The 23,267-nt window shown below is 38.8% G+C and overlaps 2 protein-coding genes across 4 annotated transcripts; both read left to right on the top strand.

Annotated features, from left to right (window-relative positions):
• Positions 1-463: 463 nt before the first annotated feature.
• xcr1a.1 (chemokine (C motif) receptor 1a, duplicate 1) lies at positions 464-2,347 on the top strand. Its single transcript, XM_022203817.2, has 2 exons — positions 464-628; positions 723-2,347. The coding sequence occupies exon 2, from the start codon at positions 740-742 to the stop codon at positions 1,766-1,768; it is 1,029 nt and encodes a 342-aa protein (XP_022059509.2). The 5' UTR covers positions 464-628; positions 723-739; the 3' UTR covers positions 1,769-2,347.
• A 2,222-nt stretch (positions 2,348-4,569) lies between these two features.
• LOC110957667 (putative ferric-chelate reductase 1) lies at positions 4,570-14,372 on the top strand. Of its 3 annotated transcripts, none has more exons than XM_051947692.1 (14): positions 4,570-4,738; positions 6,389-6,581; positions 6,678-6,820; positions 6,914-7,005; positions 7,151-7,397; positions 7,504-7,554; positions 7,661-7,717; positions 8,075-8,158; positions 8,257-8,342; positions 8,431-8,489; positions 10,965-11,123; positions 11,225-11,287; positions 12,800-12,915; positions 13,050-14,372. In XM_051947692.1, exons 2-14 carry the CDS (start codon positions 6,389-6,391, stop codon positions 13,155-13,157), a joined length of 1,458 nt encoding a protein of 485 aa, XP_051803652.1. In that variant the 5' UTR covers positions 4,570-4,738; the 3' UTR covers positions 13,158-14,372. The 3 variants fall into 3 exon arrangements, with proteins under 3 accessions (XP_051803652.1, XP_051803653.1, XP_051803651.1); XM_051947691.1 differs by lacking the exon at positions 4,570-4,738 and adding an exon at positions 5,415-5,634; XM_051947693.1 differs by lacking the exons at positions 4,570-4,738; positions 8,257-8,342; positions 12,800-12,915; positions 13,050-14,372 and adding an exon at positions 5,412-5,634.
• The last annotated feature ends 8,895 nt before the right edge of the window (positions 14,373-23,267 follow it).

A 23,267-nucleotide genomic window follows, 5' to 3' on the forward strand; every position in this document is an offset into this window, starting at 1 on the left:
TGTTGTGCCGGACAGGAGGATATCCAATGAGAAAGCGACATTCAGCTTAAAGACCAATCAGATTTAAGCTAGTAGGCGGGAACAGACGTTTGGTTGCAGAGTAAACAGTGAGGTCATGTGAACAATGACGGGCATAAATTAGTGACCCACTTTCTTTTGTGATTTGACAGCTGGACACAATCATAGTTGTACCAGATTTAATTGAATTATAAAAGACATTGGATACATTTATCTATGTGTTTAATATTTTAATTTATTCTAATAAGTTGTATAGGTATTGTATTATTTAAAATTGAATGTTTACAGATGTCACTGCTTTAGTGAGGGTTCATTTTTTTATCATATCTGCAAATCATCTATATATAAATCGAAGACAGACGGACAGACAGACAGACAGACAGCGATAGATAGATAGATAGATAGATAGATAGATAGATAGATAGATAGATAGATAGATAGATAGATGAGCGGTGGGTGGGTGTGTAGTCAAACGGGTGTGGTGACAGCATGGAACAAGGAACGGAAAGCATCCTGTGATATATCAATATATGCAGCCTGAGAACTTCCCTTTAAGTACGAGCAAGACATCACTCCCAACAACATCATCAGCCTTCCCATCAAGCAGAAGGTAGGTTATTCTTTTTTTTTTTATACAATCCTGTTATGCACTCATAAAACTAGATAAGGTGTCAGGAAATTCATCCACTACTTTCCTTTTCTAGTTTCCAGCTTCACAGCAATGAATGACTTCTTCAATTACAGCCTGGAATACGATGAAGACGATGATGATGATGGCTTCTGCGAAAAGGGCGAAGTGGTCAAATTTGGATCCATTGCCATCCCCATCTTCTTTTCCATAGTGATTACACTGAGTCTGACGGGAAACATCCTCGTCCTTGTAATCCTGGGGTTGTATGAAAACCTCAAATCTCTCACCAACATTTTCATCCTCAACCTGGCCATCTCTGACATCGTCTTCACCACCGGCCTCCCCTTCTGGGCCATTTACCACATCTGGGGATGGTTGTTTCCAGAGGCCTTCTGCAAAATAGTGACTTTTGTGTTTTTCACCGGGTTTTACAGCAGCATCCTCTTCCTCACCATCATGACCATCCACAGATACGTGGCCGTGGTCCACCCTCTCTCTGACCTGCGCACACAGAAACGCAGCACTGGGGTTTTTGTGTCTTTCCTAATGTGGGTGATCAGCATTGGAGCAGCGATGCCCTCGCTGCTCTACAGCTCCCTCGTCACGGTCCACCACAAGGATAAACACTCTGTTGGCTGCGAGTACAGTTCTATGCAGTGGAGAACCATTAGTATCCTCCAACAGAATGTGTTCTTCATGGTTGCTTTTACGGTGATGGCTTTCTGCTACATTAGAATACTGAGGAGGATCACCGGAGCGAGGTCTCACACCAAGAACCGGGCGGTGAAGCTAGTGTTCTGCATCGTGGCCGTGTTCTTCATGGGCTGGGTGCCATACAACGTGGTCATCTTTCTGAAGGTTCTGGACGACAGATTAATTCCACCTTTTGCTGAGTGCGATGCAAGTATCAACCTTGACTATGCCTTCCATGTCTGCCGGCTCATTGCTTTCTCTCACTGCTGCCTGAACCCTGTTTTTTACGCATTTGTTGGTGTGAAGTTCAGAAGTCACTTGAAGTCAATGCTGCACCGGCTGTTCAGAGCCCAGTCCAGTCCAAGTCCAGTCGAGGAGCAGCAGGTTAGACTGCAAAACTTTGTCTCGCAGGGATCAATGTACTAGCTGCTCAATTCAAATATATATTTTTGCATGTACTGCAGTAAATGAGTCCAACTTGCATTTGGTATAATCCATTTAATTCCCACAAAGAAAAGACGCTCAGTTTTCAAATCTGACTTCTGCTGTTCATTCCTGCATGTGCTCATGGTAAATCTGTGCCATTATATATCAGTTATGTGGGATATATTACTTGAATCATTATATTGATTTATTTACTAACAGAAGATCATACAAAATAAACAGAGTTACAATGGAAACTAAATAATTGTTGTCAAATCTTTATTGAATTTTCTCTTATTTTTGTACTACTGCACTAATATATTCTTCAGATTTCATACAATGTTTTACTGTACAGAAGAACTAAACATTGCTTTACATATATTAAGAGTTTTTAGTAATATTTTTGTTGTAACAATGACAAGTCTTGTATTCTCATGTGTCTGCTTAACATTTAATCTGTTAAATTCTCGGTTTTCAGAATAAAATTTGACGGATAACCATTTGAAACATGGTAGAAAATATACCCTGGTGGAAAAACGTACATTTTCTTTTGTGCAATAAAAACAAATACCCCCAACTGTATTACCTGACAACACTGTTCCCATTTACTACCTTCTATTCAATGAATGTCCGTGTGCATTTTCAACTATCTGCATATTTGTACTGACAACTAAAGAGTTGTTGGGTTTCTCACAGAGCAGCAGAGCCTGAGGTCACGTTGAAACCACAAATAGTTGTATTTGTTGTTCTGACAAAATGCTATGAGACGTGCCAACACCAAAAAAAACAACAACAACAACAACACTGAAAGCAATTTTCTGCCTCTTGTAAACCCCAACCACAGATAATGGACTGGGAGGAGGGACAAAGACTATATGAAGCCCGGAATATTTATACACTTACATGAGAAGAGGTTCTTATAATTCAGCAACAACAGCATTGCTTTTGAGGAGAAAAAACACCATTAGTTTTCATTAGCTGAGCTTATAATACGCACAAATTTGGATACACTACACACGCATACAAATGCAGATTCAACCTTACAGCACAAAATACTGATCAAGAGTCATAAATTGTGCAGATTAAGATGTCAAACAGTCAGGGCGTTCTGTTCCAATCTGCTTGCCCAATTCCTGTTTGCAAACTGTCACCATAAACGAAAAAATGTCAGCTTGACTCGATAAAGAATCGCAAATCAGTGTGTGTGTGAAAGCTTTATTCAACTTACCATCCTCCGTGCCAATAAACCACTAAATAAAGCCACTGCAATACAGTATAGTGTACACATTAACTAACATACTGTATTATTTGACTTTGCACATACATTTTTATCAACACTTGAACAAAAACGCTACAGATGACCTTGCAATCTCTAATGCATGCACTTATTACTGCGAAGCTAAACACATTTTCATTCAACATCTCTTTTTTTGTGCAACACTTTGCTAGATTAAACTTTTTTTTCATGGTGGAAATTTATACATCGTAAAAAAAAAAAGCAACTTAAGGTCACATAACCCCCCCCCCCAAAAAAAAATAAATAAATAAATAAAATAAATAAAAAATAAAAAAAATTTAACATACAGTGGATTCTTTGTATCTTCAGACCTGCTCGTCTGTGTGCTGCTTTGTGGGCAATGAACCATCTTCAGGTGGCTCCAAATATTGCATTCCAGCATTCAGATTTACCATAAATCTGGACACACTCTCAACAAAGGAGTTAGACTGCCCCCTGTGAGCAGAGTGATCATTAATATGCACACGTTTGGCTTAGAAGTGAAAACTTGCAAACCAGCTAAAACAGACCAGACTAATAAATCACATTTCATCGTGTCATATGTCTTATAAATATGTAAATTCATCATGCCTTGCACACTATCTTCATTGTATCTTAAATATATTTTCAGTCTTGTTAAGATAAGATAGACTTTATTGATCTCACAAAGGAGAAATTTACTGTTACAGGGCTCTTAGGAACAAAAAACAGAGGAGCGCAAAAAGTCACGACTGTTGTGATCACTTCCTCGATGACTCATCTGGATCTAGCTTCTGTGACTTGTAAATTTCCCCTGTCACGAATCAGTGAAGTTGATCTTGTCTTGTCTTGCTTTGTCTGGTCTGGTCTGGTCTTATCTTTTCTGACATTGTTGATCTCCTTGTTCTAATGTTTTCCGACAAAATAAAAGCAGCAATGCCTTTACATGTTGTACAGTGTAAAATACTGCCAAAGATTAAATCTAGCACAATGTGAAGGTATTCTGAGATGCCACACATAGTTTTTATTTGATATTAATCTTCAAGTTCAGAAGAAAATGATTTGCATTCTCCGTCTCTATGGATTGATTTAAATCTTATTGATATGAGGAATTGATTTTCTTGAGTCTTCAACTGCTATCACTATGGGTGTGGGTTTATGTCAACGTGAACACTTAATTTTTTCACAGTCACATTTTCGTGACACAGTGAACATTATTTGTTCAATGACACATCATATGGACTGTGGACTCCTGGCATCTGTTGTAGCTCATAAAGCAGAATAATTTTGCTAAAAGTATGTGAAACTCTTGATATAACAGTAAGTGATTGGTTTTGATGCAGACACACTTTACAGACAATCAAAGGTTACATTTCCTTTGGGAGTTTTCAAGAAAAATTCATGTAACTTTTACGTGCTTTTCTTGAAAAAGTGTATCTTATCAACACTTAAGAGGAATTGTTTATGAGGCTGTGGGAGGGGAGGGTTCTGCTGTATGTTGACACATTCCTGTTGCTTCCTGAATCAGACAACTGTTGCGCTGCTCTCTACCAAACACCTAACTTTCGTGGGTGGCGGATTCCTTTCATTTAAGAATTAGGTTAAAAGGAATTTGAGAAAGAATTTCCATGTCCTACTGAGCATCTCAGGTTGTAGTTTGACACCTAAACTTGCTGTTTCAGGATATAGGCAGCAGCATACAAATACTTAAATTTGAGGTAAGAGAAAAAACATTTTTGTCATTTTATGTGTAATGTTTGCCAAGGAGGTCTCAAAGCACTTTGAGAGACCTCTGAAAATGTTTGCTATTTAGTTTTACAGGCCTAATAGTGTGTAAAGTATTTCCGTTTTTCAAAATAAAATCCCAGGCAATGTTCATTTTTCAAGCAATTCTGGGAGCGTTCAGGCTCTTTACTCTGACAAAACTGCATTTGCAATCAAAAAAATATCTGTAAGGTTAAAAAGCTACTTTAATTTAAGTGTGTTTACATCCATATTGGTTGGTGAAAATTGTGGCTCCGCTGTCATCCTGCATTGCTCAGAAATTGGGCAATTTTGCATAATCCTGCAATAAAATCTTCAGACACCATTAAAAGTAACACTTTTAGCGTAATTGCTCTACAACTTGAATTTCCCTTGGGATTAATAAAGTATCTATCTATCTATCTATCTATCTATCTATCTATCTATCTATCTATCTATCTATCTATCTAGACCAGGGGTCGGCAACTCGCGGCTCCGGAGCCGCATGCGGCTCTTTCAGCCCTCTGTTGTGGCTCCCTGTAACTTTTGAAAATAAATTGTTCTGCCTTTCAGGCGCGTTTCAATGCATTTTAATATAGATCATTTTATTGTAAAATTACCGCTCTTACTTTGACGTGTCACTCCACCGGATGTGCTGTGCCAGTGACATGAGAGCGCAAAGCTGATGCAGACAGACAACACGGAACTTCCAATTCCCACACGTTTCATGCCTTTTTTGTTTGTTTGTTTTACTCCTGGAGAAGCAACGCCTGTAGTTTCAAATCGTTTTGTACTCAAGAATGGCAAGTCTGTATATTAAAGCTCCACTCCAAGAAAGACACGTCTTTGAGTCAAAAGTACTCATGATAGGGTAATACACGTTACTCGCTAGAACACGGCTCGATGTCACGTCCAGGCAGCAGGTCAGGAGTCAGAGGAGTTTCGTCTTGGAAAATAGGGCAGCGACTTACCGGAGAAAAGTTATTAGCTGAAGATGAATAGATTTTACAAGATAGACATTCGCAAAATATTGAGTTCCAGCTAACATTGCGTAACATATGAGGTCCAGGAGCAAAAATGACATTAACCAAGTAAGATATGTTAGTGGTAGGACACAATTTTAAAAAATGAATCTATCTAATTAGAGGCTTTGTAATTAATTAATCACGACTGATTAACAAGGGCATAGAGGTAAAAAAAGGCGATATATGCAGTGTTGTCTTCATTTTAAATGCCAAAAGGATTTTGCGGCTCTCGATGTTTCCTTTTCTGTGGGAAACGGGTCAAAATGGCTCTTTGAGTGTTAAAGGTTGCCGACCCCTGATCTAGACCATAATAAAATTTGCACAGCAATTTTTGCACTGCTGCATCTTGGGCTTTTACATTTATTTTACAAGTCATTTTATGTTACTGTTGTCAACAGTGTATTGATACTGCATTTATTCAGTTTCATTTTTCATCCTTGCACAAATTGTACATATTATTATCATTCTCATAACACATATGTTGATTGCTGCTGTAAACTGTTGCTGCTTTAACAGTATGTGTTAATACTTGCTTTTCGAAATTGAACAGATGTTTAAACCAAGAGTTGTCTGGCTGTCAACATGATTCTAATTTTACAGATGTGGATGTGGATTTTGATCGGCCTCGACATCATCACAAAGGTGCACGGCTTTGCAAATGGAAACTTCCCACAGTCGTGTGATTCGCTGTCACCTCAGCATGCATCAGGAGGGACCAATTTCCCTGCTCAGACCTCTGCAGCCCCCTTTAGGGTGGATTTTGAGAGCAGCAACCCTGCAGATCCCATTACAGGTACAGAGAGTTTTTCAGGAGGCTTGTTTACAACAGTGTCTGTTACATGAACAGCACTAAACCTTTGCTCTGACAAATCCTCAAACTATTCTGCAGTTGTCCTCAGGAGCACCGGGTCCACAAAGTTTAAAGGATTTATGATGGAGGCTCGAGAGGCAGCTCTAGCAGGCCGACTGATTGGAAGTTTCATCCCACTTGACGGTTCCACGACTCGACTCTTGATGTGCAATGGTTCAGCGGTAAGTAGTCGTCCACTTTCATTCTTACAGAATCAATATATTCACAATACTTTGTCATGGGTGTGATGCTTGCTCGATGTTTGTCGCTCTCAGGGTTCAGCTGTTAGCCAAAGCAACAATCAAAGGAAGAGTTTATTAAAATTCAACTGGACCGCACCAGAAATAAATCAAGATATCATCTTCAGGTTACTTTTACACTCTTTGTGTACTTTGACTGACATTCGAATGCAAGAACAAAACTGACCTGTGATGAATTTATGTCTTTTTTCAATGGAAATGCAGAAGCAACATGATTTACATCGATGTCCTTTTATGTCTGACATGTTTCAGAGCCACATTTGTTCAGGATTTTGCAACATTCTGGGAGAATGTGACGGCGACTTTCAGGTTACCCACAACCACTCCAGCACCAAGTACCACCACAACCACTCCAGCACCAAGTACCACCACAACCACTCCAGCACCAAGAACCACCACAACAACTCCAGCATCAAGAACCACCACAACCACTCCTGCATCAAGTAAAACAACAATTAATCCAACACATACTCCGAATATTTCTGGATTTGTCACAAAGGTGGATTTGATTTTCAGACATAATGAAGAAAGCGATTCATAAATACATAAATGTCAGTATTTTTATTTACACATCTGCTCATGGTTGGTCTCTGATTTACTGTCAGCTCGGTACTGCGCTGATGTGTGGGGACCTCTCTTTGGAGCTAGTGAAAACGGTACGCAATTCATTTATTGACACTGACATCGACCACTAAACGCTGCGTAGCTACACCAACAAAATTCTGCAAAAATAAAATGTATTGCTTTCTCATCCCTCATTAGGATATGCCAAAAATATTCGTAATGGCAAAGGGGACCCACTATCGTCGTTTCAGTGAGGTAATAATTTGAGGGTCTTTTGTTGTCATAGTAGCTGTTTCTAGATCTCAGCATCCTACATTGAAAAATAAAGAAAAAAATTGTTTTTAGCTTTAATTATCTGAACAATTAGTTCATTTTTAGTGTGCATTTTTTTGTTTGTTGTGTTTTATATATACAAATTGTTTTGTTTTTTCACAGCATAAATGTATGTTTTTAATTCATTTTCATTTTTACAAATACCCATCAGAAACAGCACAGACCATCAATGTAGATGGTATTCTTAGGTTAAGTCAGCATCCTGTACTTACAGTGTGTTTTTTAAAATCACTAAATATTACTGATTAATTTAAACTTTTGTTGTTGTTTTTTTTGCAGGTGTCAAAGACAGTGGTGAGCATACTTTGTCTTGGAGTCGAGATCGCGTCGTTGATCTTGTTTGCTGTGGAATTTTCCAGTAATGTGAGTAAAAATCAGCGGCGTACAACACATCTCTACGGCTCCATCACATTGCTGTACTACAGGCTCTATTTAATACGTGTGTACACATGTGTGTTTAGGAGATTCTTGTTGGTCTTGCGTGCGCGGTGATAGTGATAAATTTGACAGAGCACGTGATCTGGTCCCTGACAGTCAGACGTAAACTGTAAGCGCATCTCCAGCTTTCTGTGATAAAGGATTTTTATTTGGTCTTGATGTTATTCAAAACGTTTTGCTCTTTTGCTCTGTTCAAGGGAAAAAAGCGGTATCCTCGCTGGGAAAGTGTTTTTTGTTGTCCACCAGAGCTTCACACGTAAGAAATGTCATCTGATACTTTTGTGTTTTTGCTTCACTCTGCAAAACAAGCATTTTTTTTGTGAGATTTCCTTGTGTATTTCCGGTGAAGAGTTTGAAAAGAAAATTGGTGCTAAATATCCACATGCAGCTGCTGGTTAGTTTCGTTTGGCACAAAGACTAAAGAAACAGGTTACTGCAGCTCAAAGTGATCCACAGAAAATGACTGATCAGCTGACAATTAGTCAGAGTTTCGGCTGTTTTCCATTGGTCACTTCCTTTAATGTTCGCTGAACGTTCCCAGAAGATTAGCTACCATTACCTATGAGTTCTGATCATTTTCCTTTTTTAAAAAAAGTTATTTTTTGGCCTTATTTGATATGTACAGTTGAGAGCCAGACAGCAAAGCAGGGAGAAGAAGGAGGGGCAAAGACATGCATTAAAAAGGCCGTGAATTGGAATCGAACCCAGGCCGCTGTGTTCATATAGCACTCACTCAACCAGCTGAGCTATCTGATAATCTGGCACAGAGAATGTGTTACATAAAGTATATTCTACAGAAACAAAGGAGAAACGTTTTCAAAACAACATTCAAAAAACATTCCCAGATGTCCACAAGGCCTCAAATGTTCCTTTAATGAAATATATTAACAAAGGTGTAACATTCTGGTTGCAGTGTTCCAAGGACGTTATGGAATGTTCTTCTATAAACACTCTCACAGGGTTCTATGTTAAAAAAATAAAGAAATGTTTTCAAAGTAATGTTCAGTGGCTGTTATTTTGAATGTTAACATCATAAAACAGGACGTTTTATGACATTCCATTGACGATATATTAAGAGTGGAACATTCTGCCTTTTTGTTGAGGCAATGTCATTAAACATTCTTCTATAAATTGTTTTCAGAATGACAACTAAGAAAGAATGTTCTCAAAGCAACATTCAGAGAATTCTGGCTGAAATGTCATGAGAATGTTTTGGGGATCGCGGATCATTTTTCTATCAAACATTGTTCCATAATAACAAAGAAAGAACTCAAACTAACATTAAAAAAAATATTTTTCAGATGTTCTCAAGGCCTCAAATGACAGAATGTTCATTGTAAGATATTCCTGTTCTGCAATATATAATCAAAGCATGGAATTTTCTGGCTTTAATGTTGTGAGGATGTTTTGGAGACGATGTTATAGAATGTCTCAAAAATGTTCATTTTGTCTTCTTGTTAGTACACTAGAGTTCTTTTGTTCAGGCAAATAAAGATTGGATAGATGTTGGTTACCTTGCTAGACAGTTTTGGCGAGCACTCCCGCCTTCCTCAGAAGGATCTGGCGACTCTACTGGGCGTGCTGCAAATGCCGGCTGTCAAAAATCTGCCGGCTGACACGTCACACACTGTCAGTGAGACGCTTCTGAGAAAGGCGAGAGTGCTCACTGAAACTGTAAAGCAAGGTAACCAACATCTATCCAATCTCTATTTGTCTGAACAAAAGAACTCAAAACTAGTCTGATGTTACAGAATATCCTTCTATAAAACATTCTCATAATGTTCTACAATAACAAAGGAAGAACGTTCTCAACCCAACATTTAAAAATGTTTTCCAAATGTCCGAGTCCTCAGATGACATAATGATTTTCATACAGAACGTTTTATAATGTTGCCTTTTTATTGAGAGAACACAATATAGAATGTTTTCTCTAAAAAAATTCCACAACGATAACAATGGTGGAAGGTTCTCTATGATACATTCACAGAACATTTTCACAGTGTTATTTCTCTATAAAATGTTCTCACAGTGCTCCACAAAAAAAACAAAGAACTCACTCATATTCAGAAAATGTTTTCAAGATGTTATCGCGGCCTCAGATGACAGAACGCTCTATAGAAGACGTTCCTGTTACTGTGATACAGTAACACAGGTGGAACGTCCAACCTGCAATGTTCTGGGAATGTTTTGGAAATGTTGTTGAGGAAACACATTATAGAATCTATAAAACATTTCCGCAATGTTTCACAATGTTACGTCACAACAAAGGAAAAAAAATCTCAGTTCCAAGAACGTTAGGGCACAACGGTCTAAAAACGTTATCACGAAACTTTTTTTTTGTGACCCCACCTTCACTATAAAGTAAAAGCAAACTTCCCATTGAAAATATTAGTAGAACTTTGCAGATTTTCTCAAAACATTATCGCAAGAAAAACGTGTTTGTTACTCCCCCATTCCAAGAAATATCCCAGCACAACTCGATGTAAAAGTGCTACGACATGTTTTCCCTTCACAGTTTTATACCCATGATGAGTTCACTACACACTGCACAAATCCATTCTTCAGTTGTTGTTTTTTTAATTTCCTGCTGCTCGCTGTAGTTGCTGTTAAGCAGATATGAACGTCTAAACTGTGGGCAAGATTGCAAATGTATGCAGCACATTTCCCCAAAACAACAGCTTGCTCCAACTCCTGTTCTGATTTTACTAATATTAATTTGTTCTCCACACAGTTGCCATCCTCTACGTCAGTGTTAAGGTTAACTGTGGAAAGAACTGGAGAGATTTTTGGCTTCTGAAAGTGTTGATTACGCTCACCGTATGGATTTTCTTGAATGCAGTTTGGATTTTGGGATTCAGCACTACAGAAATAGAGGAAGCAAATGAAAAAGGTAACCTGCATGCAGCAGTGCACTAATGAAGTATTACACCATACTGTACGTGATTGATTTTTTTGAAGCTCAAAGTAATATATGTAATTTTTTTTGTACAGGGCTTTTAACCTTCATGTTTAATAGCAAAGAAAACCCCCTGAGAACGGACAGCGGGTCTCCAGGTGGGTGGTTTCAGAATGGCACAAAGTATGAGGTGTTCCGGTTAGAGAACAGGCAGCCAGACTTTGAAATATTACAAACAGGAATAATAAATGAGTGACATGTTTGCCATAAGTACGGCCACAATAATAATAATTATACTGAGAAATAACATAAAATGCACATAAACACAATAGCATAAACTGCAAAATATTGTGTGTGGCTTAGCATTTCAATCACATTAACTCACATAACATGAGCAACGTAACCAGACACGCGCTGACAATCCACAACGTGATTGGCTAATAGCTAAGCTAATGTCCCTCACATAAAGTATCAATAACAATCAACAGGTAACAATGAACAGAGTATAATCACAGTCTACACTGGGGGAACACAAGACCACTCACCTTTGGTAATTTACACACAGCAAGTAAAGAAAAATTTAACATGCATTCAGTCCGAACATGTGCACGGGAGAAACTAGTCAACAAACACGGCACTCGAGGTGCGTTCAGGGGCATTACGGGGAAAAAAATTAACACTCGATTAACTCATCAAAGGAGCAAATGCACATATATAACACAACCCAGACAATATTCCAATCGAAATATGAGTGCTTTCTAACACCCCTAAATGACCTTTTTTTTTTAAAAACTTGAAATTTAATGACTTTTCCTATAATCACTCCAACATTAGAAAAAGTGAAACATTGTTTTTGTTTATATTTTCATCAAAGCTGTACATCAACAGTGTACAAAGATTGTCACACACACACAGAAGCTGAGGTTGAGTGTGCTACTGATTGCTCTCACAAAAATTACAACTTACTTGTGCAGATGACACATCACCCATCCACAACAAATCTCAAGTTTTAACAATTTCAAACAAATGAAACATTTCTTGAAAGCATCGTTTATGAACAGGAGTAACAAGAAGGACTGTAAAACAAAATACTGTGTGCTGAACATGTGAGAATCAATGCACACATTCTGCATACTGTCCGACATATGCTAATTAGAGTTAAATATGTTCTTCATATTTCTGTTTTGCATCTATTATTTTTTTATTCCTAATATTGCTGTATGTTATGTACCTTGTAGGTGGGAACAGTGATTCAAAAGATGTCAGAAGACTAGTATTTTGTAGTTGAGTTTTGTAGCTTTCCATTCCTTTGTGCAGTATACAGTACACTGTTGTTTCCCTTCAAAAATGCATTTCAAGCTACTTTCTGCACATTTCTGGTACTTTCTCAGGCTATAGAAGTACTATCTCTGGCTAAACAAATAATGTTTACCTATGCAATACCTTTAGCAGCAATACTAGTGATAATAAACCTCTACTTTAGTAAAGCAAACAGTTATAATGTGTTGCAATAAAATCGAGTGGTGTCCAGTGATTAAATACAGTCTTTCTGCCCTCTGAAGAGGGAAAAACCCAGACATTCCCAAAGTGTGCGATGCATGACAGGTTGTTTCTTCATGTAAAATGGATTTTTTTTTGGCTGAAAATTAAATTAAGCTGCTTTATGTTAGAGGTTCACTGGAGGCGGGTCACTTCTCACCCTGAGAACAAGGGGAGTGCACAGGATCAGAAGACAACACGAGGGTTTGATAGTGGCCAACAAAACCACAGCCAACAAAAACAAAAGGTGAGAACTTGCACACATCATGACAATATATTTATCAGTGTTTTCCGTTGTCCATTTCGGCCATAACAAATCATGCTGCAGAGTAGTAATGGAAGTTTACGTCTGTTTTTCCCCACTTCACCTCTGAATTTCAGAAGAATCACACTGCAGTTCAAGTGATTGTCTCGGTTCTCTTCATCATTGGAGCCACGTCTCTCGCCATAGCTGTGATTGTCGGCATTTTTGGGTGTCAGAAAAACTAGGTTTGTTCACCAGTGCAGGCCTATGAAGATGTATGCACAATGAGCTGTTTTACAAAATTTCTTTATGTTTATGATGCACATTTTTAATTTCTTTATGAACAATCTATGTTGATGCCGTATTGCCTCGCTTGCTGTAAATACTAGAATGTCAAAAAATAACCATTTCATTGGTTGCACATCATACCAGTGCAATAGATTGTACAATAGGCTGATTCTGTGGTGGCATTTCACATGGTTGGTTTGTCATTTTTCAAGGAAGTATAATAGTTAAGGTCAGGAGTGTTTTAAGCATGTGATCGTGGGCATTGTGAGGATAAGTGCTTCTCTAATGAAAAGCAAAATGTAAATACACGGTATAAAAGAGGATGCCAAATGTGGAGCATTTGCTCATGATGGAAATATTCCTCTTTTATGTAATGGTGACGCTCAATCAGCAAACTGGAACTATCATAACATGTTGTCAAGCCCGTGCTTACAAGTTCCCACGATAATGCAACAGTTTAGATCTGCTGCTTTGTTCTCATATCAGAGACTTCCCTTTTGACTTTCATATTCTTGTGAATTATTAACTGCATTGTTAATGTGTAGGTAACAATTTTCTATGTAAACATTCATATTAAACCCCACAACTTCAAAATACAAAGGTCTCTACTGTCTTCCTCGGGCATGTTGCTGTTTTAACAAGGGAGGTTTAAAAAAATACCTTTTCTTTCTTTGGAAATCAGCAACCTCATCTCTGTTGATGACTCACCTGATTACCAGCCACTGTCTTAGCAAATAATTCCCCTTGCTGTAACTTCCTTGTTTTTGTTCACAACAGTGATGAAGGTGCAGCAGCTTTTTTTTTTTTTTACTTTTTACTTCCATGCTGGTCAACAAACAAAAGTCAGTTTTAAATGTTTTGATTGTAATTTACCTTGACCTTTAAACACCTCTTTGCTCTATAAATAGTCGGATTTCTGAAGAAGTGAGTCACACCTTCTTCTTCGGAAGTGTCCAGTGAATGATTGAAAATCTGTCATCTTGCCTAGTTGGAACCTGTTTTGAAAATCTGAATAACCTTTGAGTAAAAATCTTTTGTCAGCATATCACAAACAAAAAAAGAAATATTCTTGGTCATATGACATAGAAATGTGAATGTACTCTCCAAATGTTACATTTTCTGTTTTGTAAAGCATCTTTGAATGTTTTGAATAAACACATTTCTAATCATGACATTAATTCATAACCTCAATATTAGACAAATAGATCAAATATTCTTTGATTATAGATGAGATGACGTGTGTGTCTATATCTGTGTCTGACAAATTGAGGATTTTTTTAAAGTATATTCTTATTAGAATAGACAATAGAATAGTGGGCAGGTTCTGCCGACGTCCTATTGTTTTGATAAACTGCCAAACGTACTTTCTGCCGAACACTACATACCTAGCTGCCAAGAGACGAGGATTCCTTTCTGCTGAGACAATCATGAAGTAACTTCTGTTCTTCTTAAGAGGACGTTGAGAGGCTCTGTACTCTGACAAAACTGCATTTGACGTAAGTACTTTTTGTGTGTATGTATTGTATGTTAGTAAGTAAAACGTGTAAAATGTTTGGTTACATGTGTTGTAACTTTGAGTTAAAAATCCTGAAAGAAGGTAGCCTCATGTCGATTTCTGTATCGTTTCCTTCCGGTCAATCTGTGCAGCGATGTTTGAAGTGCCATAACTTCAAAAATAATGCAGCTAGAGTCCTGAAATGTATTTACATTAATATGTACACCTGTTTTCCAATGATACAAGCACGCTGTGATAAAATAATACAAACCAGTTATGAGTTACAATATCAGCTAAAAGTTTGGACACACCTTCTCACTCAGTGGTTTTATTTAATTATTTTCTACATTGTAGATTAATACTGAAGACAGCAAAGCTACTAAACAGCACATATGGAATTATGTTGTAAGGAAAAAAGCATTAGTCTTTAGTATTAATCTACAATGTAGAAAATAATACAAAAAATAAATAAAAAGCATTGAATGAGAAGATGTGTGCAAACTTTTGACTGGTAGTGTCCATTTTAAAGTTATTTTGACTGAAGCCTTTAAATGGCAGAGCTGTTAAGCTAAACGTTGTAGCTTTTGAGGTGTATGAAGGTATTACTGTATAATCATGCACAATCGGCCCGTTTCTGAGCGATGCAGGACGACGGCGGAGCCACAATTTGCAATACACTTGATACAAACACAGACAAACAAACACACTTGGGTCATTTCAACAAATTTTTTTATTTAAAAAACAGTGAATATTAATGGAGTTGACCATGTGTAAAATATGGGGTTACAGGTAACGTTAGTTTTTCAATTAAAAAACTCTTGGGTCATGTTGATGTCTGCGTTATTTTCTTCCCACCAATCTGTGCAGCAAAGATTGAAGTTCCATAATTTGATTAAAAAAAAATATAAGCAGAGTCCTGAAATTTTGCAGGTTCAATGATACGCATTTGTGGTCTTCAATGGTACAACAATGCTGTGATAGAATAATACCATCCAGTTACATGACAGTGCAAATTTGGTGGGAAGTTGTCAATGTTTCTGTCTACTCTGACACTCCACCATCCATAAAACCTTTTGTTTTTCCAACCTATGAAACTGCTTTTTGTTTTATCCTGTGATTGATTCCAATCGAAGCATGCTGCTAGTTTTTCTTTATGAGAAAAAAGTATTTTAAAAAATCCCCCCCCCCCCCTTTTTTTTGCATATACACTATCAGTCAAAAGTTTGGACACAGCTTCTCATTCAGTGGTTTTTATTTATTTGTATCATTTTCTACATTGTAGATTAACTTATTGTTTATTTTTTTGTTTATTCTTTTATAATTCTGATGTCTTCAGTATTAATCAACAGTGTATAAAACGATTAAATAAAAACCATTGTGTTAGGATCAGTGGCAGTTAGAACCCAAGCAGCAGGCAACAGACAGGCGGGTCGGGTGATTTATGAAAAGGTTTAATAATACCGAACAGAGAATAATCAAACGGGAGGCACGGGGAATGAACAGAACGGGGACCAAACTGGAACTAAAGGCGACGGCCCACGGCAACGGTGGGGGCTAAACTAAACTAAACAGGGAAGGAGAGGGACTCAAGAATGTCCGGAGGTCGGGAGACGACGCGGGGGCAGAGCAGATGGAGCCGGTGGTGGGAATGCGGCGGGGACAGCGGGGCAAGCAGAATCCGGGCGGGCGAGGGAAGTGCAGAGAGGAGGAGGGGAGATGAGGGTTCCAGGTTGATGGGAGGAAGACGGAGCAGGTGAGGAAGTCCAATTGCCGAGAGGAGAGAGAGACAGAGCTCGGGCAGAGGTGTGCATGCGTCGGAGAACCGCAGATAATGGAGAGCCAGGCTTTTAACTGTGGCTGATTAGTGACGAGGACCGGCTGCGCTCCACCGCAGCCGTTCTTAATGAGCCGGAGAGCAGAGCAGGAGAGGGAGGGGCCATGACACATTGACTGAGAAGGTGCATCCAAACCTTTGACTGGTAATGCACCTTCTCATTCACTGGTTTTTATTTACTTATTTTCTACAATGTAGATTACTACTGAAGGCATCAACACTATAAAAGAATACACATGGAATTGGAATATTGTAAACAAAAATACATTAATCTTCAGTATTAATCTAAAATCTTACAAACATATGGTAAATGGTTGTATTTATATAGCACTTTTATCCAAAGCGCTTTACATGATACATCACATTCACCCATTCACACACTGATGGTGGAAGCTGCCATGCAAGGCCCTAATCACAACCCACCAGGAGCAATTAGGGGTTCAGTGTCTTGTTCAGGGACACCTCGACATGAGCACAACAGGCCAGGGGATCCAACCGCGACCCTCCGGTTGCAAGACGGCCACTCTACCCACTGATCCACCCCGTCCCTGTAAAAAAAAAAAAAAAAAAAAAAAAAAAAAAAGCATTATGAAAGCATTGAATGAGAAGATGGGTCCAAACGTTTGACTGTTAGTGTGCATCTTTTATTTGTTTTTAATTTCTTTACCAAAATCTGTTTGAATTCATCAAAGACTTAGTCACACAGAAACATTTTGTTGGGAAAGTCGGTAGCAATAATACATTGTTTACTTACACGACTTCATTAATCCCCAGAGAGAAATTAAGTCGTTCGAGAAGCATGGTTATTCAATAAAGGGGTAAACAATAAGACAACATGCAATATTAGGGTATAAAATGAAGGTAAAATGAAAAAATAGAATAAAATCACGTGAAATAACATAAAAATATAGAAAAATCAACAGAACATTAAAGAGTGACAGTATTTTATTTTTTTAAGACTATGCAGAAATGTGCAAATGAATAGAATGTGCAAATGAGAGCGTCCTTGTACTGATGTCAACATTAAGCAGCGCCACAAGCAATCATTTGTATCTTCAATTAGATTTATTTTATGCTTGTAACATCAGTTTGCAAAGGAAGGGCAAAGGACTGATGAGAGGGATCAGATAGGTGGAGTAGGTGTTTATTTATTTAAAAGGTGTGAAAAAAGCAGCAACGAAACTAATAGGTGTGGGAACTCAGAATGGAAACAGACAAGTTAACTAAACAAAAGGCCAGGACTAGTTCAGAGGTGGTTGTGGCAACAGGAACAGTTAGAGGAGGATACAAGATGTAGAACGGAGAACAAGACTGGGAATCAGTCTGAGCACGTATCAAAGCCGGTTATCATAAAATTAACAAAAAGAAGTTTTGGCCAGATTTTTTAAATTGAGCGGGAACTGCTCAGAGAGCAAAGATGGGAAGGGACCAGCAGCAAATCTGAGGTCATGACGGCATAATCATAGTTTTTGTCCAGTTAGCATCATAAAACATTACTTTCTCTGCTGAAGTTTTTTTTGCCTCATGACAGATATTCACAGAAAAGACACCAGAATTGTATGACATCAGCAGCTTTTGGAATATCCGGTAAAATCCACTCAGATATGGTTAGCAACATGAGCATCAGTGGGGATGAAGAGGCAGTGAACTTGGAAACCTACTGTCCACAAATAATTAGGTGTGAACTATTTTAAAACGGGAAGTTAATGCTGGAGTCAGTAGCAATGTTATGATGAATTAAAACATCCATCCATTCTCTATACACCGCTTTATCCTCACTAGGGTCGTGGGGGGTGCTGGAGCCTATCCCAGCTGACTCGGGAGAGGGCAGGGGACACCGTGGCACAAAGCAACATATACAGACAAACAATCACATCTACAGACAATTTAGAGTAGTCAATTAACCTCAGCATATTTTTGGACTGTGGGAGGAAGCCAAAGTACCCAGAGAAAACCCACCCATGCACAGGGAGAACATGCAAACTCCATGCAGAAAGATCCCAGGCCCACCCTGGGATTTGAACCGGGGATCTTCTTGCTGCAAGGTGAAAGTGCTAACCACTACGTCACTGTGCAGCCCTGAATTAAAACAGATCCTGATGAATATATCAAATCAAGTAAAAACATGTGTGTCTGACAAATGATCAATCCATATGGGTATTTGTAACTGATATACATAAGCTGTAATCTTTAACCCTCCTGTTGTCCTCATTTATGGGCACCAAAAAATATTGTTTCCTTGTCTCAAAAAAATCCAAAAATTCAGCAAAAAAAATTCCCAAAATTTCTTCAGGAAGAAAATTCCAATAATTCCTCAAAAGTTTCCCTTAAAAGTTTTTTTTTAAAATCCCTCAAATTTGGCAAGAAAATTCTTGCAAATATTTTCAAAAAATGTGCAGCCGTTAGCCTTAGCGACTGTGAGAGAAGCTAATTTCCTGGTTTGTGGAGCGGGTTGTGTTTGTTGTTCAGTTTTTGCTGCTTGAGAGACATTTGAGACCACAGAGTGATGACAGACAGAGATAGGAGGCTGCAACAGACCTGAAGTAACGTATTTAATTTATTAATCGGTTAATGATTTACTGATACAGATAATCGGAAAATATCAAACAAATAACAAGCAAATGAGAAAATAGCAGCTGGCATCCGTATGAGGACTCTCAGCCGTTACAGCCTATCATTTCTGATGTACCGATGTGAATCTTGGAACATAAATCATAAAATGTCAAACAAAGTCACGGCAGCAGAGATGTGGTTCTACAGATGCATGCTACGTATATCTCATACGGACAAAAATTTGAAATTGGGCAATTGTGCATAATCATACAGTAATACCTTCAGACACCCTAAAAGCTAACACTTTTAGCTTAATTGCTCTGCAATTTAGAGCCTTCAGTCAAAATAACGTTAAAATGTATATAAATATTTGTAGGAATACAAAGAGATTCTTAAACCAAGAGTTGTCTGGCTGTCAACATGATTCGAATTTTACAGATGTGGATGTGGATTTTGATCTGCCTCGACATCATCACAAAGGTGCACGGCTTTGCAAATGGAAACTTCCCAGTGTCGTGTGATTCGCTGTCACCTCAGCATGTATCATCAGGAGGGACCAATTTCCCTGCTCAGACCTCTGCAGCCCCGTTTAGGGTGGATTTTGAGAGCAGCAACCCTGCAGATAACATTACAGGTACAGAGAGTTTTTCAGGAGGCTTGTTTACAACACTGTCTGTTACATGAACAGCACTAAACCTTTGCTCTGACAAATCCTCAAACTATTCTGCAGTTGTCCTCAGGAGCACCGGGTCCACAAAGTTTAAAGGATTTATGATGGAGGCTCGAGAGGCAGCTCTAGCAGGCCGACTGATTGGAAGTTTCATCCCGCTTAACGCTTCCACGACTCGACTCTTGACGTGCAATGGTTCAGCGGTAAGTAGTCGTCCACTTTCATTCTTACAGAATCAATATATTCACAATACTTTGTCATGGGTGTGATGCTTGCTCGATGTTTGTCGCTCTCAGGGTTCAGCTGTTAGTCAAAGCAACAATCAAAGGAAGAGTTTATTAAAATTCAACTGGACCGCACCAGAAATAAATCAAGATCTCGTCTTCAGGTTACTTTTACACTCTTTGTGTACTTTGACTGACATTCAAATGCAAGAACAAAACTGACCTGTGATGAATTTATGTCTTTTTTCAATGGAAATGCAGAAGCAACATGATTTACATCGATGTCCTTTTATGTCTGACATGTTTCAGAGCCACATTTGTTCAGGATTTTGCAACATTCTGGGAGAATGTGACGGCAACTTTCAGGTTACCCACAACCACTCCAGCACCAAGTACCACCACAACCACTCCAGCACCAAGTACCACCACAATTGCTCCAGCTTCAAGTACTGCAACAAGTACTCCAATACCAAATAATACAACAAGTATTACAACGAATACTTCAGTGTCAACTACTCCAACTTATACTACAGCTGAATGTATTGAAAGGGTAGGCCAGAGCAATGTAGTACAAGAAATACTTCAGTGCCAAGTACTACAAAAAATACTCCAGAACCAAACACTACAAACACTAAATACTACAGAAAATGCCACAATGTCAAATCCTACAAATATGTCTCTGTGCCAAGTACTACATAAGATACTCCAGAGCCAAGTACAACCAAACCCCACAACAAATACTACAGCACCAAGTACTACAACAAATACTTTAGCGTCAACTACTGCAACTGATACTACAGTGCCATGTACTACAATTACACTCCAGAGCCCAGTCGTTCAAGGACTAAGACAGTGCCAAATAGTACAAGAAATACTCCAGAAGCAAGAAGTGCAAGAACTACTCAATACTACAATGCCAGCAAATACTTCATGTACTACAAGTGTACTCCAGACGCGTGTCATGCAAGAACTAGATGGGTGCCAAGTACTACTACAACAACAACGCCAGAACCGAGAAGCACAACAAATGCCCCAGAGCCAGTTACTACAACTAAATACTGCAATAAATACTGCAGCATCAAACACTACAAATATAACCCTGTGCCAAGAAATACAGCAAATACTTCAGAGTCTAGCACTACGTAATGCAACAAATACAGCTTCAAGCCAGATCAGCATTACTGTAGGTACTACAGGTGTTCCACAGATGATTTTGTTCATTTGTGCAATTCGCGTGGTGCTTTTGTTTTGACACTCTTTCTTCACTGGCTCTCCCCCATCAATTGGTCTTTTCTCCCCTATTATCTCCAGTAGAGATGCACTGAACTCGATCTGCTAACTGCAGAAAACAAAGCAGCGACCGTTCAAAAATGGATCGGAAACTTTCTACAGCAAGGACTGCATTCATTTTAGAAGTTTCAACTCTTCAGAATTGGCACATCAGTGATCAGATCGACGGGATCACTGACAGGACACTCATAGAGAAACACTTTTCCTTTTATAGACTCTCATAATTGGGCCTCTGCACACATCTAGTATAGCCTAAGAGTAAACACGGCTATGCATAGGACTGTGTAGGGTTTTGGTGGTGATAACTATTCAATTCAATTCAATTTTATTTATATAGCGTCAATTACAGTCAAATTGTCTCAAGACACTTTACAGAATGCCTGACCCCCAGAGCAACCTCTACAATTTGGATGAAACCAACGGCATTTAAGGCGAAGCATGATGGCACGGTAAAAAAAAAACAAAAAAAAAACCAGCCTAACAGCAAACAGTTTTGTTCCAGAGCTCCAGTTTTTTACTTATTTTCCATGTGCAAAATACAGCTCACCAGGTAGACAAAGGAGTCTTCCCAGTGCAGTGGATGATAGCATGCAGCAGAGCAGAGCTTCAGCCTGACCCCCTCCTTCTCACACACACACTGATTGTCCACCTGGCTCTTATATTCTCCCACACCAGTGACCGGCCCACACTTATGTTAAAAAATACAATATTAAATATCTTTTATACTAAAAAAACATGAATGCAATTAACAATCTGATACAAAGGGAAAAAAAACACATAACCCAAAGAAATACTAAACAAAGATCAAACTTATTCAAAAATCCCCCCTGTAACCCCTCCCCTCTCTCCTCTCTGATCTCTCAATTCCACCTAATCAGATAAATGACAACTGCTGGTATTCTGTGGCTGCATCCTCATGTGTGCACTCCATGGAACACGCCCTCCTGAAGTCACCTTGAGAGAGAGAGGTTAACAGGTTTTCCCCTCCCCAACACAAAATTAAACAAACTTGTATCAGTCTGTACAATATGCATGTATACTTCCCTTAGTGAGGGGGATGCTCTCCAGCTCCCTCACAGACTGCTTATGTTAATGTCTGTGTGTGTGTGTGTGTGTATATATATATATATATATATATATATATATATATAGCGCTGCAGGTGTATATATACCGGGCTTTGCAAAAGTTCTGTTACACGGTTTCATGATCTTTAGAGACGTTTACATGTCGGAGTGAAAAATTCCATTAAATAAACTGAAAGTTCTACCTTATAGGCAGGTGTCATTAATACAATTTTTTCTCCGGTGAAGTTGTATCAAGATGGAAGTCAAAAGAGTTGAGATATCTGCTCTCCTTCATGCTGGCCACAACCAGTCTGACAGAGCAAAGCAGCTGAACATCAGCCGGATGACCGTCCACAGAGTCGTGGAGAGGCTGAAGAATGGTAAAGATCTTTCAGTGATCTTTCAAGAATGGTGAAGACCTGAAAGATCTTCACCATTCTTTAGCCTCTCCGCGACTCTGTGGACGGTCATCCGGCTGATGTTCAGCACAAAGGAGAGCAGATATCTCAACTCTTTTGACTTCCATCTTGATACAACTTCACCGGAGAGCAAAATTTGTATTAAGGACACCTGCCTATAAGGTAGAACTTTCAGTTTATTTAATGGGATTTTTCACTCCGACATGTAAACGTCTCTAAAGATCATGAAACCGAGTGTAACAGAACTTTTGCAAAGCCCGGTATATATATACACACACACACCGATCAGGCATGACATTAAGACCACCTGCCTAATATTGTGCTGGTCTCTTTGTGCTGCTTCAACTCCTCTGACCCAGTGGGGCATAGACACAGGAGACCTCTGGGGATGTCCTATGGCATCAGGATGGTAGCAGTAAAATCTATGGGTCCTGTGAGTTGCAGGGTGGGGAGATGAGGTGTTGCTTGATCTGCTATGCTTAACTGGTACATGTCAAACATCCCCATGAATGTCAGG

This window comes from Acanthochromis polyacanthus, chromosome 4, assembly GCF_021347895.1.
Source record: "Acanthochromis polyacanthus isolate Apoly-LR-REF ecotype Palm Island chromosome 4, KAUST_Apoly_ChrSc, whole genome shotgun sequence".
Taxonomy (NCBI): Eukaryota; Metazoa; Chordata; class Actinopteri; family Pomacentridae; genus Acanthochromis; species Acanthochromis polyacanthus.

What these genes read in the sequence shown, in the direction of transcription:
- xcr1a.1 (XM_022203817.2), top strand. Translation starts at nt 740, where the DNA reads ATGAATGACTTCTTCAATTACAGCCTGGAATACGATGAAGACGATGAT.
- LOC110957667 (XM_051947692.1), top strand. Translation starts at nt 6,389, where the DNA reads ATGTGGATGTGGATTTTGATCGGCCTCGACATCATCACAAAGGTGCAC. An exon ending in CTGACAGTCAGACGTAAACT is followed by an intron (nt 8,343 to 8,430) that starts GTAAGCGCATCT and finishes GCTCTGTTCAAG; the next exon opens with GGAAAAAAGCGGTATCCTCG. An exon ending in AGAGGAAGCAAATGAAAAAG is followed by an intron (nt 11,124 to 11,224) that starts GTAACCTGCATG and finishes TTTTTTGTACAG; the next exon opens with GGCTTTTAACCTTCATGTTT.